The sequence below is a fragment of the Sapajus apella genome, unplaced genomic scaffold (assembly GCF_009761245.1).
Source record: "Sapajus apella isolate SASKATOON/1434 unplaced genomic scaffold, GSC_monkey_1.0 scaffold171, whole genome shotgun sequence".
Lineage (NCBI taxonomy): Eukaryota > Metazoa > Chordata > Mammalia > Primates > Cebidae > Sapajus > Sapajus apella.
Genome location: NW_022437111.1, coordinates 16,380 through 34,665, shown reverse-complemented (window position 1 = coordinate 34,665; position 18,286 = coordinate 16,380). Strand labels below are relative to the sequence as shown.

The 18,286-nt window shown below is 50.4% G+C and overlaps 1 protein-coding gene across 3 annotated transcripts in view; it reads right to left on the bottom strand.

Annotated features, from left to right (window-relative positions):
- MYLK (myosin light chain kinase) overlaps positions 1-18,286 on the bottom strand; it is a 120,307-nt gene that overhangs the window by 88,799 nt on the left and 13,222 nt on the right. For all 3 annotated transcript variants that reach the window (XM_032267750.1, XM_032267749.1, XM_032267751.1), the window contains exons 2-6: positions 15,710-15,847; positions 13,801-13,998; positions 12,852-13,101; positions 6,876-6,947; positions 5,360-6,453 (exon numbers count right to left, since the gene is read on the bottom strand). In XM_032267750.1, the coding sequence (XP_032123641.1) occupies positions 5,360-6,453; positions 6,876-6,947; positions 12,852-13,101; positions 13,801-13,998; positions 15,710-15,847 (1,752 nt within the window). The remainder of the gene's footprint in view (positions 1-5,359; positions 6,454-6,875; positions 6,948-12,851; positions 13,102-13,800; positions 13,999-15,709; positions 15,848-18,286) is intronic.

The window sequence follows — 18,286 nt, the reverse complement described above, 5'->3', positions numbered from 1 at the left end:
CACCGAGATGATCTCTATCCCCAACTAGAGGGCTCAGAGGCTTAGCGGAGACCAATCCCATCTCGAAATTTTCCCTCAAGTCAGGGTGGGGCTAAGGCTTTGGGAACAGATATCCCACCCACAAGGCACATCCTGTTCAAATCCTTGATTTTCTTTCAGTTTCAGTCCCTCAGCTGCCTTGAGCCTTAAGTCAAAATGATACATGCTGCAAAGACAGTGCACAGAGAGTAGTGGGGCATGTGGACCCGGCCCCCACCCCTCTGCCAGGGCAAGGCACAGGGCAGGCAGCTTTTCCAACCTGCCCAGAGCCGGGACCCCTGGCCATGTGCATGGGCTTGGGGAGGCCCCCGTGGCAGGCTTGCAGGCTTGGCTACCCCAGCTGAAGAATCTGGTATTTCCTGTGGGACAGTTCATTCTTGACCTCCAGAAGAAAAACTGTTTCCCAGAGGTTTTTTTTGAGAAGCCTCATCCTGGTGGGGAGTTTTGAGAGGGAGATGAGGGGGATGGGAGAGGTCAGCAGTACTGCAGAGCTCTGCCTGGGAGAGCCCCTCAGGGCTGTGGCGGAGTAAGTGCTCCTGGGTCTGAAGCTCCCCCAGCTCTCCTTTTCTGAGTTGGGGGCAGAGGGGAGGAAGGGGATGTGGATGGAGGGAGGGAGCTTCCTGGAGGTTCTGCTACAGGGCTGCCTCAGTCAGCCTGACCCAGCCCACCTGGCAAGCCCAGACAGTACCACACATCTCCAGGTCACCCCCGCAGGCATGGTGCCCTCCTTGTTCCCCATAAGCCTCCAGGCCTCGGCAGACCTCTTCTGTGCTCCCAACTCTTAGCTCTTCCATGTCAAAGCCTGGATCACAGGGCCATTGCTGACTTGCTTGCCTCATCCCACACCAGCTCTCAGAGGGCAGTGACCCTGTCTATCACCAGTGTTTTTCCTGAGCCTGGAATGCAGTCACAGTAAAACATATTTGTCATTCTGAGACGGATGAAGGCATATTTCTGCAGCAGGTGATCTGGTAGGATTATGTAAGAAAAGGTCACAAACACTTAATCAAATATAACTTCCTGTTGAAAAAGATAATATATAGTTTCAGAAAAAAGAAAATTCATAGTTCTTCAAGTGGATTATGCACAAAACAAAAGGGGCTAGAATAATGTCACACTCATCATACATGCTGCATAAATCCACTTTTCTTAGGATAAACTTACACGGGTTTTTAAAAAGCCTTTGCAAATTTCTACCCTGAAGGCAATTAAAAATGAATTACCTATTCACAACAGCAACAAAAATGAATCCTCATTGTTAGACTGGGAAAAGTTTTGTCAGGGGGAGGAGCCTGGCCTGGAGACAGGAAAAAAGCATAATGATAAAGTCCTTCTCAGGCCACGACAGAGCTCCCCTCAGCTCCTGGGGCCATCCGCCTCCCACCCCTCAGCAGAGACAGGTGCAGGAAGGGCTGGGGAAAGACTTGGGGGCCTAGCTGCCCATGGCAGAGGGCAGGCCCAGCTGGTAGTAACGCTGAACCCCATCAGCCCTGCAGCTTTAGGGGTGAAGGAAGAGGAAGGAGACCTCCATGTGTCTGTGTCCTGCCAAGAATAAACTAGAGGTCACCTCCAGCCCATGACTGCCATACCACTTCTGCTCTCCTCAGCATGAAAGGGGGTTTACTAAATGGGGTGATGTAATCCCGTTTGGGGGGGTCTGTGGGCTACGAGCCCTATCTAAGCTACAGACATCGGAGAAGTCCCCTATAAACAGAGCTACCACTAGCAGTCGGCGCACGCAGATACACAGGTTGATGGGGAGGGGACAGTACAAGAATCTCATGGCCAAAGGTGAGTGACAACAGGAAGGCCTCCTAAAGGAAGTGAATCTTGTTTGTAGCAGAGCTGACAGGATGGGGATCAGTGCAGCGGAGCAAGAAGGGCTGCAAGCCAGGAAGCTGGGGGCAGGGCAGATGCCGAGCTGACGAGCTGCGAGCTGCGTGTGAAGGACGCAGGATGGTTGGCCAGCAAGTCACTCCCTCACCTTCCCCTATAAACCCCCTCCAACCACCAGCTTCTTTATTCCCACTGACACTACCACTGTGACCCCAGCCACTCAGACACCCACACTTAGTGGTCTTCTATTTCTTCATCTTCTTTACCTACCCCCGACCCTTATCCTGCCCTTCCCAGCCAGGCAACAGATGCTATTACTTCTGTCCTTGCTTCTCGAACTGGTCATTCCCTGTCTGTGGTCCTGGCTGCTATGCTAGTCTAGGCTTCGCTGTCTTCCTCCCTGACCTCTTCAGTGGGCTCTGTATTTCTCTTCTGCGCACAGACTCCACTAAAACCTCTAAACTGAGCTTCATGTACAGTGCTTGTCATTCCAAAATCTTGCATGATTTCCTTTTGCCTTAAGACTGGAGTTCCTTGGCAGGAGATAGGATGAAACTGGGGCCATGCTGTCCTCTCCAGCCCAGAACAAGCTGTTAGTAGGATGCCTCTGCTGCTGTGCTCCCCCCCCTGCCCCCGGAAGCCCATCCCCTCTGGCCTGCCTTCAGGGCTTAGATCAAAGTCCAGCACTCAGCTCCCTCTCTTCCCACTTGCAGCAGCTCCCCTCGACACACTCAAAGCACTTGTCAGCACTTGGCTCTAACAGTTTTACCACTGTAAGTGTGTCTTCTCTTTCCAGATCTATTGAGAGAAGAAGACCCACTCCATCTCTCAGATTGCTCTAATCCCTGCGGAGGGACCTGCTCCAGTGGTGACTGATAGACAAGGCCTTATAATAAGCTTTCCCCTTAACAATACACCACGCTCTTGAAGTCATGGTGAGTGAGGAGACAGAAGGTGGGGCTAATTTTTGAGACAACACACTCTCCTGTATGGAAGCAAGACAGGCTCATTTCAAGGTCTGCTTCCACCACTGCAGGGAAAATACCAAAAACCTGGCAAGGCTGGTGGCACCGTCTGTGTTTCAACCTTTGGACAATTGTTAACAAGATTGAGGAGTAAACAGTCATTAGTATCTTCTGTTGATAGACAAGTTCTCAGCTGCCACCAGTATTCTCATAGAATAACAGGAATTAACTAAGAGGTCATATAGCACAGCGGTCTAGGCAAGGCAACTCAGCCACCTGACTTCAAATCCTAGCTCTGTTACCCCCAGTATCTTCCATTTAGCAAGGTATGTAACTTCTCTGTTAGGTGGACAGTATAGTGGTCGTTGGGAGGATTAAATGGGTGAAAAGTTTAAGATGCCTAAGATAGTGTCTAGCATGTAGTGTTCAACAGATGTCAGCTATTCTTTAAACAAAAATTTAAAATATTTAGAAGCTGTCTTAACAGTGTGATCTGGAATGCCTTCCCACAGTTCCTGGTCACTCTCCTCTCTGTGTGCAGCCTTTCTTGGATCATTTCTTCTGCTGCTGCTCTGGATCTGAACTGCTCCCTCTGGGACGGTTTCCATGGGAAGGGAGGCTGGAGTGGCTAATGTCGCTAGGCTCTTTACCACTCAGGGGCCAGCAGGGAAAACATACTCCAGGCACTCAGGGCACAAGAAGACCGATGGCTCAGAAGGGTTTCTGAGACCAGGCCTGGGGTCTTCCTTGCATCGCTTAGTTGAGTGAATTGTTTGTAAGTAGCTGTTGATGGCTCTGGGTTTAAACCCCATGCAAGCCCAAGAGCAACTGCCCCAGCGGACTTAACCTCAGTTTTCCTGAGGCCAGAGCAGCCACAGACCTCCCATTGTGCAGGCCTGTGTGGCTGCACATGTCCTGAGGATGGTGGATGCCACCCTGCATCCTGCTCCAAGAGATCACCACAGGGCGACCTGGGAAATGCTCCCAGTCAAGGTTTCTGATCAGTTTTACCAAGAGCTTTCCAAGTGGGAGAGCCCCACATGGGTGGCAGGACAGGCTGTGGCATCCACTCCTCTGGACATCTCACCCCAGCGCAATAATCCCCATGCCTCAGGGGAGGGGGGCTGAGCCAGCAGAGGTGGGGGATGGAGGATTTGACTTCTGGAGGACCCTGCCAATCTGAGGACATCCACATGGAAAAGTTACTGCGTCAACACATTAGCAGAAACTAACACACTTTTCTCTCTGCCAGCCAATATCCCCTTCACTCCTTCAGCACTGAGATTCAACATGCTCAGCGGCTCCAGATGTGCTGTCCAAGATGTAGAGGGAAGACAGACCCTTACTGGGAGCTGAGAGGGATTCTGCCATCTTCAAATGCTCCATTCCCGCTTGTGAGGGGAAGGCAGGCAGCGTTAGAAGGTGAGGGAGGGAGTGGAGAGTGCTCCAGGGGACAGTGAGGGGAGCTGCCCATGGGGAGAGCACTCTGATGCCTCAGCTGACTTGGATATGACCAGACCTGTCCACTCCAGCCTCTTCTGTGGCTGCCCTCTTCCCCTCAAGGGTGAAATGTCACTTCCTGGGAGCTTCTTTGTACCCTGCCCTGGCTAGAGCCACCAGCATCAGCTCAGGCAGGACTCTATTCTGCCCTGGCAACCTATCCCTCCGCTGGCCGCCAGAGTGGGGTGTGGAGGTTGGCCGGCTTTGGAGCTCCCACCCAGACTTGGGATTTACAAAAGCACTTCAAACCAAATCAAGGATCCAGAGAAAATACTCCTGTGTCACCCTCATCTCTTCTTCAAGTATAAACTGACCCATCTGAAAACTCCAGACCCCAAAAGTCCACACAGATGGAAGGATTTGGGGCCCCCCTCCTCTCCCCCACCATCCAAGAATGTGAAATACCAGCAAACAAAAGTCTCATCCAAATTAGGAAGCGAGCAGCTCTGTCTGCCCATGTGTGTGTGCTGTAGGGGCTGTTTTAGGATTTTGGCTTTCCCCACAGATCCCTTCAAACCCACCATGCTATCAAGACTTAAGTTATTGTTGACCCCAACTCAGAGCTCCGTGCCACCTGATCACTGTACACCCTTCCCCAAACCCAAGATGCTGCTCTAAACAGCTCCTGACTCAGAGCTCCTCCTGGCTCCAGCCTCCCTGTCCCCCACCTCCAAGCCTGTGAACAGAGCCCTCTCCGTGCCGGACCTGGGAATCAATTCAGGCTCAGGTCTCCTCTGGGGAGCCACAGATGGGTGTGCCATGAGAGGTCTCTGCCAGACAGACACCAAGATGTGGGCATGTGCCACAAAGACCAGGATCCCAGCCCTTAGCCCCAGCCATGGTGTATGTACCCAGGGACCCTGAGTAGGGGACCTATTCTTGAGTGAGCAGGAGACAGGGGCCCGGCACTCCCACCCAGGGTACGGGCTGCTAACAGGGGCAGTGAGACCAAGGCTCCACGAGCTAGCAGTGGCCCTGGTACAGAGGCCCCTTCTTCCCCAACCCCCACACTCATTTACCTTCTTGGGAGAGGATGATGAACTTGGTGGTCTTGAGGGTCTTTCCATTCAGCGTCCAGGTGATGGTGGCTGGGGGGTCAGAAGACACCTGGCACTGGAGCAGCAGCTTCTCGCCCTCTGCCACACGAGCATCTTGCAGCTTCTTCTGGAAGGCTGGGGCTGTCCCCTGGCTCTCTGATCTTTTTTCATTATCTGTGGTCCCTATGTGCCCTCTCTTGCAGTTCACATCATTCTTAACATCTTTCTTGAGTTCTTCTTTGCTAGTGGATGTCAGAGTCTCATCAGGCTTGGCATTGCCCGTGGGCTTTGCGGTCTCAGAAGGCAAGGCATTGCCCATGGGCTTTGGGGTCTCGGCAGGCATGGCATTGCCTGTGGGCTTTGGGGTCTCAGCAGGCTTGGCATTGCCTGTGGGCTTCGGGGTCTCGGCAGGCTTGGCACTGCCCGTAGGCTTTGGGGTCTCAGCAGGCTTGGCACTGCCCATGGGTTTCAAGGGCCCTGAGGGCTGTGCATTGCTCAGGGGCTTGGAACTTTCCACTGCCTTGGCATTCAAGGTCTCAGCACTGCTGCCACCATTCTCTGCTGGTAATTTCTTCTTGCCACCCAGCACTGAGCGAAAATCCGGGGTGGCAGATTTTGGCGGTGGCACCTTCTCAGGCACAGGGGCCTTGGGAGTCCCCTTCTTGGCCAGGACGGAGCGGAAATCGACCTGCTGGGGACTGTGCACCTTCCTCTCTTCCTCGGACACAGTCTTTGGCTTCACTTGCCGCTGCAGGTTGGCACGGAAATCCATCTGCTCGGCTGGGATCTCCTTCAGGTCGTCTTCTGATAGGGTCTTGGTACTCACCTTCTTCCCCAGGAGGTCTCGGAAGTCCAGCTGCTCCACCTCCTGCTGGCGGATCGCCTCCTCAGTGTGCTGCCTCGTCTCCACACGCCTCTTCAGCACCCCTCGCACGTCCTCGCCGTCTTCCTCCTCTGGCCAACCCTGCCCTCTTGCTGGCCAGCCAGGCCTCAGGGTCCCATAGTGGTCACCACCACCACTATCAGCACCAACTCCTCCACCACAGAGGCCCTCACAGCTGGCAGGCTCCCTCCCCCTGCAGCCAGTGAAGGGAAAAAGGAAAGTAGCAGGAAGAAAAGGGGCTGGGTAAGAAAGGAACGTCAGGGGAGAGCAAATCCCTGAGGCTGGGAGGGTAGAGGGGAACGGGAGGGGAGGGGTGGCCGCAGCCAGGCTGTGTTTATAGAAGGGAACATTGGTGAGAGGCGCTCGCTTGCTTAGTTGGTTTATTGCATCGGTAATGACTTCAGTAGCCTTATAAGGGTGTGTACAAAAAAAAAATCACCCCCTCCTTCCCCTGTTCTCCCTCCCTCATTCCCTTTCCAATCTCTCCCTTCTGGCTTTGGCAGCCTCATCTGCAGGACACAAACAATCTAGGGCTGCTGGGCTAGGGCTGTGAGGGCCAGGAGGAAGGTGGGGTTGGGGGCACAGCCAGGTGGGGCAGCTCCTGGGGGCACTCACCTCGGGAGAGCTTTGGCAGGACTGTTCTGTAGCATTAGTGACACCTGGCAACTGCATTCGCCAACCCGGTTCCTAAGGAATTCCAAAGACCAATAAAGATCAAGAGGTACTCTGGGCAAAGGCCCTGTTCAGTGTGGACTTGATCACAGGCTGCTGGCCACCGGGGAAGATGGAAGTCGCCAGCTTGGCTGCGACATTCACCCCAGACTTAGATTTAGGGCAGGACCCTCTCACTCTGTGGTCACCCTTTATTTTCTCGGTTCTTATTTAAAAAGAAGAAGAAGAAAAAAGAATCTTTGGACAACCGATAAGGCAGGCATCCAGAAGTAGGAACACTTTTCTGTAAGTATATAATATAATCAACCAACCAACCAACCAATAAAGGAGAAGGAGAAAGGCTAATCCTACTGGGGACTGTGATGGAGCAGCTAGGTCTAGACAGACAGGCTCTGGTTGTAGCCCTGCCCAGTGACCTTGACTGACTCCATGCTCTCTTAACACAGAGGTAGTTCCTTTCCCTCTCCTGCACAGGAATGGAAGCACCCTCAACACCCACTCATTAATAATGCTCTCAGATCAGAACTTTCTGTGTTAAAAACCTAACAAGTGTTTTCCCACATGAGTGGCCCTTTCTCTTCTTCCTTCAGTTTGGGAGGGCTCTGGATTCTTCATGTCCATAAACCCGCTCAGTCTCCTGCTGGTGCACAGAAGCTCAGGCCCCCTGTCTGGCTGCAGCACAGTGGATTTGCAGCAGATCGTCCCTCCAACCCCATAAGGCTGCCACCTGCTGGCATTTCTGAGCTCTGACCAGCCAAGAAGATTCTGCTCAGGCAAGGGGAAGGGGTGGGGGCAGGTCTGAGAGCCAGAGGCAACTTGTGATGGTTATAACACCTGCATTTCACACAGCGCCCTCCAGCTTCCATGACGCCCACCCCCAGTTCTTTCTTGATATCCACAGCATGTCAGAGAGGTATAGAGTACTGCCATGCCCAATTTTAAAGATAAGGAAAGGGGCCCTGGGGTGGGACCCTCAGGGTCTCTGACAACAGAGCTCCCACTCATGCCCCTGGAAGTGCTGTCTCACTAGCACTCAGACCCAGCAGCAGATGTGCTAAGCTCTGTGACAGATTCTTTACATGAGCCATCTCATTTAATCTTAGGACAGCTCTGTGACATTAGAGTTCGCACTGTTTTTGTAAGGTAAAAAAAAAATGAGGCTTATAAAGGTGAAGTAGGCCAGGCGCAGTGGCTCACGCCTGTAATCCCAACACTTTGGGAGGCTGAAGTGGGAGGACTGCTTGAGCTCACGAGTTTGACACCAGTCTGGGAAACACAGGAAAACCCCATCTCTATTTAAAAATAATAATACTAAAGGTCAAGTTTAAATAATTTGCCTAAACTCACAGAGCTTGCTAGTGGGGGGAGGAGTTGGGACCTGTGACCCTATGACCTTTGCACCCCACCCTACTGTGCTTATCAGTACAAATCTGGTCTGGGATATTCGTGTGTCCACACACATATGTATATATCAACCATTCACATGATGCACACATACACTGGTCTAGCTGGTGGGCACCTGTACCTGCAGGTCCATGTTTGGGAATATGTGTACATATGAGTTATACCTGTGTGGACAGGCATCTGAGCATGCATTCTTGTACATTATGCTGGCATGTGTGGGTCTCCTGCTCACTCTTCCTGGCCTCCCTCCAGTGGATGGACACTGGCAGCCCATGGCTTGGCATAGGATTCTCAGGGGCTCTGGGGTGCTGCCCACTGTTGGGTGCTGGCATTCATTTAAAGCAAGGAGAAGTCAATTGTTGCTATTGTCCAGGTCTCCTCTCACCCGCTGGGCTCCCCTCCTTTGTCCTTTTCCCCAGCTCCCTCATGCCGTCCCAGGCTGTGCTGGTGCAGGTGCCTTCCTGGCTGCCTCAGCTCCTTCACTTCCCTCTCCTCCCCAGCCATGCCTCCCATAGTCTGTCCTCTCCCAGCCACGCTCCTCAACACTCAGGCTCTCAGAGGGCACAGATTCAAGGCAGAGGGAATCTCATGTCTGGAGAATTTTGAGTTCAGGATGTTCCTTTGCTCAACAAACAGCAATTAGAAACCTCATGGGTGCCAGGCCTTGGGAAGACTAAGAGGTCCTCGGTGCATCCCAGGCTCTCAACACTCAAAAATGCTTATGGACTATGGGTGAGCTTGCAGAATAACCATGTGAGGTCACCCTGCTTCTGCCAGGCTGCTGGCCAGTGTCAGGCCACTCTTTTCCTACTTTTAAGTACAGCCTCGTAGTGCCTGGGTTGACATGGAGCAGGAAGATGAGAGCCCAAGGGCTGTGTTTGCCTGGCAGCCCTTTCAGCATCTCCTCAGTGGAGTTTCATCCTATCACCAGTAGAACACAGCCCAGATGCAAACATCAGGAGCAGACACTGCCCAGATGGCTGCTCTACCCCAGCTGGACTCCTCAGAGGTTTTGGCGGTAGCCAGCCCTGTTCCCCAAGCTGGAGTAAGCCATCTCTCCCCATTGTTAGGGCAGGTAGGGGCTTCTGTCACTTTCCATGACCTGTGCTCAAGGTGGGGATCGCAGACTCAGATAAGTCTCTGGAGGGCTCCTGCCCAATCCACTCCGGGCCTTACCCTGTGGCATCCATCAGTCTAAGGGGTCAGAAGAAGGTGGAGGACTTGGGATACCAAGGCTGACCTATTAAGTGGATCATCCGGTGGCAGGGGTGATCTAGTGGTAGCTGTTCCTAGAGCCACACACTTAAATCTCTGCTGGGCCTTTAAGGCAAACCATGGGTTCATCTGCCGCCTATAAAGTTCATAGTGGCCTTCTGCCTGGGACCCACATGTCAGATCACCTAAGCTGCTGGAACAGGGTCTTGGGGCTATCTTTGACATCTGCACACACCCAGTTACAAAATCAGGGCTGGGGCTGAAGATTAGGCCCCATCCCGGGAACTGTCACAGAGCATACGGGGCTATCATCCTATATGCTGAACCTTTCACAAACAGAGTCCTTTTGCCTCTGCTTACTAAGCCCTGAATAAGAGATCTGCTCTTTGGTTACGAAGCCTTGGATCCTGTCCTACCCTGAATCATTTACCTCTTGGATGGGTTTTATACGTAAAAATCGGTTTAAAGAACTAATTTCCTAGCAAGTATCAATTTTTTCAAGTATTACAGCTGGAATTTTGAGATTTTTGTCATTTCCCCTTTTGGTTCCCCTTACAACCCTAGCAGGGACAGGCAGGATCTGCCCACCGGACCCCCATCTTCCTCCCAGCCATCCAGTCGTTTCCCTCGAAAGGCACCCTGCCCTGGGTCTATGCTGCTGGAGGAGCGAGGTCTCTGGCAGGCCTGCCACATACTCTCAGGAAACTCTCCACTGATTTGCTGCTTCTCAGTTGGGGACAAAGCTAAGGCCAAGGCAGTGGCTTCCCAAAGGAAGGAAGAGGCTGGACTTTGGGGAAGAAAAAGAGGCAAAGGCTGCACAGGTGGAGGATCTAGTGTGGTTTCCCAGGTCCTTCTAGTTCCCCGTGCACTTGAGAGAAACTCCCCACACACAGCCATAAGGGATGGAAGAGCATCTGATTTAAGTCAAAAAATGAGGACTTGAACTTGGGCTCTGTTACTTGCCTTTGGGTGGCCACGAGCAAGTCCATGACCCTGAGACCTCAGTTTCCCCCATTATTAAATGATGATGAGGCTAGATAACTTCTGAAGCTCCTTCCAGCTGGGACAGTCTAAATTTTATGACTGTCCCCAGCTGGCCCCAGACAGTCTGCCTACTGACCTCCTGGTGCACGCCTCCTCTCTGGCCTGGCAAACTTCCCACAGCCTTTTGCTTGGCTCTGCCCCCACCCCACCCTTTCTTGCTTGGCCTACTCAACAGTTAAGCCTTATCACATTGGCCAAGACTCAGCCTTCCTTTCCCATCAAAATCACACAATCCACAGCTGGTTGTGGGATTCGTCTATAGGATGTCAGGCTTGAGTAACATAAGAATTATCTCAACGTGCTACTCCTTCTATACAGACAAGATCATCACCAGGTATTTTCGCACATCACCAGTTTTTTCTTTGTACTGACTTAAGGAGTAAGCATGCACCTTCCCTCCATTTTGGAGTAATAACCAGTTCAAGCATAAGGCAGAGGCAGTTGATGTGTTCTGAGCATACTGCTAATAATAGTAGGGTGACCAGCAGCTCAAAAGCATCCCATCAGCTGACCACAATAGGCATGTCATTCAGCTCAGCTGAGATTAGCCTTGCCCAAATCAGCAGAACTTTCTAGGAGACCCAAAGATTCCTAAGAAATAATAAAACTGCTTAAAAAAAAAACCAACTAGCTATTTTTAATTGTTATTAAGAATTTGGGTGGTTTGTTATGCAGCAAAAGATAACTGATACAAGCATAAAGCACATGGTCACAAAGGACCTAAGGGGATGGGGTATGTATCCGCTTTTACAGCAGCCTTGGCATTTAGCTCTAGAGCCTATTTGTAGCTCAGAGCTGTGAACATAAAGGGCTCAGTATGGGGAGATGGTAAAGTAAAGGAGAGAAAGCCCCTTGCAAAGTGGTCAGGCACCCAGGCCAGGACAGCTCTAACCATCCTCAGGGTGGGACACGACCTCCTATTTGTAGAATAGGTGAGGGGCAGACAAATGCTCTTCTTCGATGCTTACACCAACCCCAGGACCCACAGAAGGCATCCTGTCTCCATCAGTCCAGGGTTGGCATAGAATTTTAAGAGACAGCATTTTCAAGGTAAAAGAGCATTTCTGAAGCACATTCCTTTAATAAATAGCTACCAATTGTGGACTATGGGCTAGACACTGTTCTAGGCCTGGGAATGTAGCAGTGTGCTTCATGGAGCTGACCTTCCCGTGTGACCTGAAAAGGTGAGAAAAAACTAATACTTTCCCCATTGAAAAGTTAACTTGCTGTGGTGGTTTAAAAATGTCTGCAAATTCTTCTAAGAGGTGGAACTGAATTTACCTCCCCTTGAGAATGGGCTGTACTTAGTGACTCACTCTAACAAAGTCAGAAGTGATGGTGTGTGGCTTCCAAGAGTAGGTCTTAGAAGACACCGCAAGCTCCGAGCTGGGCTCCCTCTTGGATCACTAGCTCTGGGGAAGTCAGCGGCCATGCGGTAAAGACACTCGAGCAGCCCCACGGAGAGGTCCACAGGGCAAGGAGCTGAGTCCTCCCACTAACAGCCAGTGAGGAGCCGAGGGCCCCTCCAACAGCCAGTGAGGAGCTGAGTCCCCCCACCTCCAACCAATAACCAGTGAGGAGCCGAGCCCCCCCCCAACAGCCAGTGAGGAGCCAAGGGCCCCCGCCAACAGCCAGTGAGGAGCTGAGTCCCCCCACCTCCAGCCAGTAGCCAGTGAGGAGCCGAGCCCCCCCCCCCCCAACAGCCAGTGAGGAGCTGAGCCCTCCTGCCACAGTGATGGGAGTGAAACTTGGAAGCGGGTCCTCCAATGTCAGTCAAGCCTTCAGAGACAGAAGCCCCTGCTGATGGCTTGACTGCAACTTCAAAATCATCCAGCTAAGCTGCTTCCAAATTCCCAGCTGGGAGATGATAAATGTTTCAAGCTGCTAAGTTTCAGGGTAATTTGTTACACAGCAATGGGTAACACACACATTCCCTCTATCCCCCTGCTTTTCCAACTTTAATCCATTCCTCCTTCCTTCATACTCACCATAAGCCACATAACAGGGGAACAAGGATGTAACAAGACAGAGGATTCTGGGTAACTGAGCTCAAAAGGGAAGGTTCTCAATGGACACTTGCTATTCTGAAGTAGAAGAAGCAAAAGCTTGTGAGCAGCACCGAGCCTGCGCTTGCTTTACCTGGACGTCCAAGCCCCACATGGGTTTGTGCTGCTGCTAGCTTCTCAGACCCGGGTTAAGGGAGCTAGGAATTTGGAGGGAAGGGTTGAGGGAGGCTGGCAGGACATGGAGACTTACTTGAGCAGGATCTCATATCGGCCGGCATGCCAGGGCTGCACGTTCTTTAGAACCAGGGTGAACACATCCTCATTCTGAAGCACCTCGAAGTGGCCAGTATCTCTGGAGAGGGCTTTGCCATCTCGCAGCCAGTGCACGGTAGGAAAGGGGTCACCAGCTATGGCGCAGGAGATGAGGACACTCTGGCCCAGGGAGGCTGTCACCGAGCGAGGCTTACTGATGAACCAGGGCTGGGTGCCATCGTGAGGCTCTGGAAAGTGGCAAAGGGCAGAGCTAAACCGGGAGGCCCCTGAGCAGGCAGTGTTCACTCAGTTCTCCATGGTGGTGAAGGGTGGGAAAACAGCATGTCACCCAAGTAACAGCTTGTCCAGAAATCACTGCGATTGGACACACAAATGCAGCACATCCTTCTCATTGCAAATCCATCTTGTATACACTCTCGGAGGATAATATTAACATGATTGTATATCCAAAGTCAGGGGAGGTAGCCCAGAAGGCCCAGGGGCACCGAGCCAGGTGCCAATGATCCGCATACCATGTGTGTGATTAAGGGTTGCCACTCACTTCATGTGTGCCTAACTTGCCTCTCCTCTTATATATATTATCTAATGGCAAGGACCCTGTTAAGCCCATAACTTACCTCAAAAGCTATTGCTGCCAGATTGTTAAGTGTCTTACAGATTTCCCTCTTAGTACTCTATGCAGCCTGGCACCAGTAACCCAGAGAAGGCAGGGACTTAAGAAAGCTGGGAAGGGCAGCCCCACTCCACCAGAGCTTGCAATGTTGGACAGGGAGATGGCCTCTGAGGCTGGGTGGGACTGAGAGACCAGAGGGTCCCCAGCACAGTGGGAACAGAGTAGGCTCATGTGATTTCCTTGCCTCCAAATCACTTTTGGAGAGGCTGCAGCCGCACCTCCTTCCCATTCGCACCGAGCAGGTCAGCCTCACCTTGTACCGTGAGCACGGCCTCAGTGCGGACCTCTCCAGCGCTGTTCCAGGCCTCGCAGGTGTATGTGCCCGTGTCCTCTGGGAACACTTCCTGGATACAAAGGCTGTGCTGAGTGCCTCTTTGTTCAAAGTGGAAGTCCTCTGACTCTTGGATCTCATTCCCGTTGTGTAGCCAGATGACTTCAGCAGGTGGATTCCCTGAACCAGGAGGAGGGGAAGGGGGACTGGTTAGGGGAATAGGTCCTATCCCTAATAGGAAGGACTGGTCCTTCCCTGGCCATGCAGCAACTCTGCACTTAATACAGTGATATTGTATGAAACACTCCAACAACTCTCTATGCTTCACCTTCGCCATCTGTAAAATAGGAATGCTAACACGATCTACCTCGTGTGTTTCTTGGGAGGACAAAATGAGTCAATCAAACCTCCCTTAGCAGCCCATTAGGACAGCAGATTAGAGCATCTGGCACAAAGGAAACACTCCATACATGTTCATCAGAATTATTTAACATAAGATTTGGGGAAAATACTAAGAACCCAGACACAAAAATATGATTTCAGAGATGAAACAGAAAGCTTTCATCATCAGGAAGAATAGTTTTTAAAATCAGAATTCAAGCTGCTTGATAATCCCAAGTGGTAACTGGACTCCTGCGTCAAAACTGAATGTGTTTTCTGCTCTGCACTGCTTCACATGGTGCACCCAGATCTAGGCAATGGTAACTCCCTTGCAAATTTTCAGCAGAAAGAGAACTCAGGTAGCATTTCATTTTGCTATCGCACAAATGTCATCCCAGGGTAAAGAGAGGCACCAGCTTGAGCACGATTTCCAAACGTGGCTCTTGGTGAATAGCATTTTCAGTTTTTACTAGTCTACTTTTCTGAGCAGTTTCTAGGGGGTTGTTGGAGCATAAAACCATGGGCGTCTGTGAAGCTTTCCTCTGATGTAAGAGCTGAGCCATTAGGCTCTACTTTAGAGGAGCACGGGCCCTGAAGGAGGCCACTGAGGCAGGCTGTATGATACCAGGCCCTGGAGAGGCTCAGGAGAGCGCATGGCATGTCTGCCATGGGTTAGACATCAAATACCTTGAGGGCAGGTGCAGAGCACTTCCAATCTCTTTCAACTCAAGGACTCAGTGTGTAGCACAGTGAGTGTGGACAGGGGAAGGGACCCAGCCCTCTGCCTAGGACCACCAAAGGATGGCCTGCAGGAGCAGGGAGTCCATCTGAGCGTACCTAAAAGGGCAAGTACACTGGTTCTCTGACAGTCCATCTTTTTTGCGTATGCAGCTCAAGGGGGACCAAAAAACCAGGAAAGCAACCTTCAGACTGTCAGAGGCACTGATCAGTGGCCAACTACCGCTTATGCACTCAATGGAAAACTCTGGCTCCTCAGCCAGAGTTTTCCATTGAGTGCCAGGATCTTCTCTGGGCTCCTCTCACTCACCTCTAGCAAGCACTGTGATATCTCAGACCAGGATACTAATCACTTGCTCTTGTTTCCCTGACTCTGTTTTAGAAGAACCTCTGCTTTATCCTCTCACCTTAAAATCTGAATAGAGCAACTGAGAACATCTTTCGAGATTTGAGAAGTTCTCATATAATTTGGTTTTGTCTTCAAAACCTTCCAGCTACACTGGCCACACTCTATTTTCCAATTAATCTCTCACTGCTCTAGCTATATGGCCATCACCTTTCTTTGGACCATTTAATCATGAATCCAGAAAATCCTATCCAGAGAAGGCAGAAAAGAGAGGACAAGAGTCTCCATTTCTTTGGGTCCATTGTCTGAAAGTCCCATCTGATTTTCTGGTGGATCAATGATCTGAGCAGGTCCTCGAGGAACAACACCCATCACAACTGAGACCAGTTTCATGTTAATCCCTGAGAAAGAGCTGCAGAGACAGACCTGACACTTGGACTGTCATAGTGACCTGGCTTCCATCCATGACTTTGAGATCAGAGAGGCCCTGCAGGAAGATGGGTGCAGTGGGCTTGCTGGGAGCCACGGGCAGAAGGTACTCACTCTTCCTGCTACTTTTCTTTTCTGTGTGGTAGAAAACAGAACATGGGGTGAACATTAATGCATTCATTCAACAAACACAGACTAAATGACCACTTGGTACATGACTGCGCTGATGCTCAGGTTCCCACCAGAAGCTGGCAGCTAACAGAGAAAGAATGTTTGGAGTTCCTGGAGATCATTAAGAACAAGATGCCTCCCATTTCTCAGCTTGGCAATGATGATGTTCTTGCCTGACAGCCAGGAGTCAACAAGGAGCTCTCATGAGTTTGTGAGTTTTTAAAATATTTATTTTTCAAATAAGTGATACACTCACATGGCACAAAATTCAAAAGGTACCAAAGAGTGTGAAAGTCTCCCTCCCACCCAATCCCCCAGCCACCAAGCATCTCTCCTCAGAGGCAACATATTTTCAGTTTCTTGTTCATCTTGCCACAGATGATCTACGTGTGTAACATATAGAAGCAAACAGGTATTTATTTTCTTCTTAGAAAAGTAAATGAAAACACATTACACAAAATGATTGGCATGTTTTTAACTTAACAATACATGTTGGTATCTCTCATAAGACAGAACTGAAGAGCTTCTTTATCATTTTCTATAATTATATGGTGCTCCATTCCCATCCTAGGAGGTTTTAAACACCTTAAGAAAGCCAAAGACACTACACTTATTAGAACAGCTAAAAATAAAAAGACATCACATCCCAAGAATTGGTCTTGACAAGGATGTGGAGCAACTTGCAACTCTCACACATGACAGGTGGCACAGAACCTTCTGGAAACAGTTTAGCAGTTTCTTAAAAAGTTAAACATATACTTCCTTTAGGATCTAGTCATCTACTCCTGGGTATGTTCCCGAGAGACACGCAAGCACATATCCATACAAAATCTTGTACAAAAACTTCCAGAGCAGCTTCATTCACAATAGCTGCAAACTAGAAATGACCCAAATGTCCATCAACTGGTGAGTAAGTAAACAAAGTGTGATGTATCCACACAATGGAATACTACTCAGCAACAAGAAAGGATGAACTACTGAGGGCACTGCAACAGGGACGAATCTCACAATAATTATGTTGAATGAAAGAGACCAAGCTGTAATCCCAGCTACTTGGGAGGCTGAGGTGGGAGGATCACTTAAGCCTGGGAGGTTGAGGCTGCAGTGTGCCATGATCACACCACTGCACTCCAGCCTGGGAGACAGAGCAAGGCTCTGTCTCTCTCTCTCTCACACACACACACACAGAAGAAACAAGACAAGGAGAGAGTACGTATTAGATGACTCCATTTCAATGAAATTCTAAAACATGCAAAGTCCAAGGACAGAAAGCAGGTCAGCAGTGGCGTGGGACAGGGGATGTGGGTGTTGGATCATAAAGGGGCATGAGGAAACATTTAGGGGGCAATGAGAAGTTCACTTTAAAAAATCATGGCAAAGGTTTCATGAGTGTGGACTTATGTGAAAACATCAAACTAAACACGTTAAGTATATGTAGTTTATTGTACATCGTAACACCTCAATAAAATCTGGGAGAAAAAAATCAATTTCTCTGAGAGAGGGAGGGCATCAGCAAGTTGAGGAGGAGGGTGGAAGGCTGGCCGCTCACTCCCATCCAGTTTCTTGTGAAGATGGGTGAGTAAACAGCCTTTCCTCATTCTTGGAACCCCCACCTCCCAGGAGCTGAAGGGGAGCGGGTGTGGAGGGGCTGGCCCTGCCGTCTGCGTCTCACAGGGGATGGCCCTGGTGCAGGACAAGCCATGGCTGCCCAGCCTCTGGTCTTTCCCTTGGTCCACTGACTTTCAGTAATGCCATTTTAGCTTTTTTTGTTTTTGTTTTTGGCAGTTGCAGCTGTTGAGAAGGAGAGGGTTAGGATATCACTAACTTAAACCCTCAGTTTCTAGGGAAAGGGCCACTGGCATTTTGAGTTATTAACATAGGATCACAAATACTAGACCTTCTTCAGGAAGTGGAGCCATGGAGAGATTTCCAGGGTATGTAATGTATCTGGGCAGGTCTCAACTCCAAAGTTGCCACTGAATTTTTTTAAATTTATTTTATTGCATTTTAGGTTTTGGGGTACATGTGAAGAACATGCAAGATTGTTGCATAGGTACACACATGGCAGTGTGATTTGCTGCCTTCCTCCCCATCACCTACATCTGGCATCTCTCCCCTTGCTATCTCTCCCCAGCTCCCCACCCCTCACCGTCCCTCCCCTATTTCCCCCCAACTGACCCCAGTGTGTAGTGCTCTCCTCCCTGTGTCCTGGTGTTCTCATTGTTCAACACCTGCCTATGAGTGAGAACATGCGGTGTTTGATCTTCCGCTCTTCTGTCAGTTTGCTGAGAATGATTGTTTCCAGGTTCATCCATGTCCCTACAAAGGACACAAACTCATCGTTTTTGATGGCTGCATAATATTCTGTGGGTATATGTGCCACATTTTCCCTGTCCAGTCTAT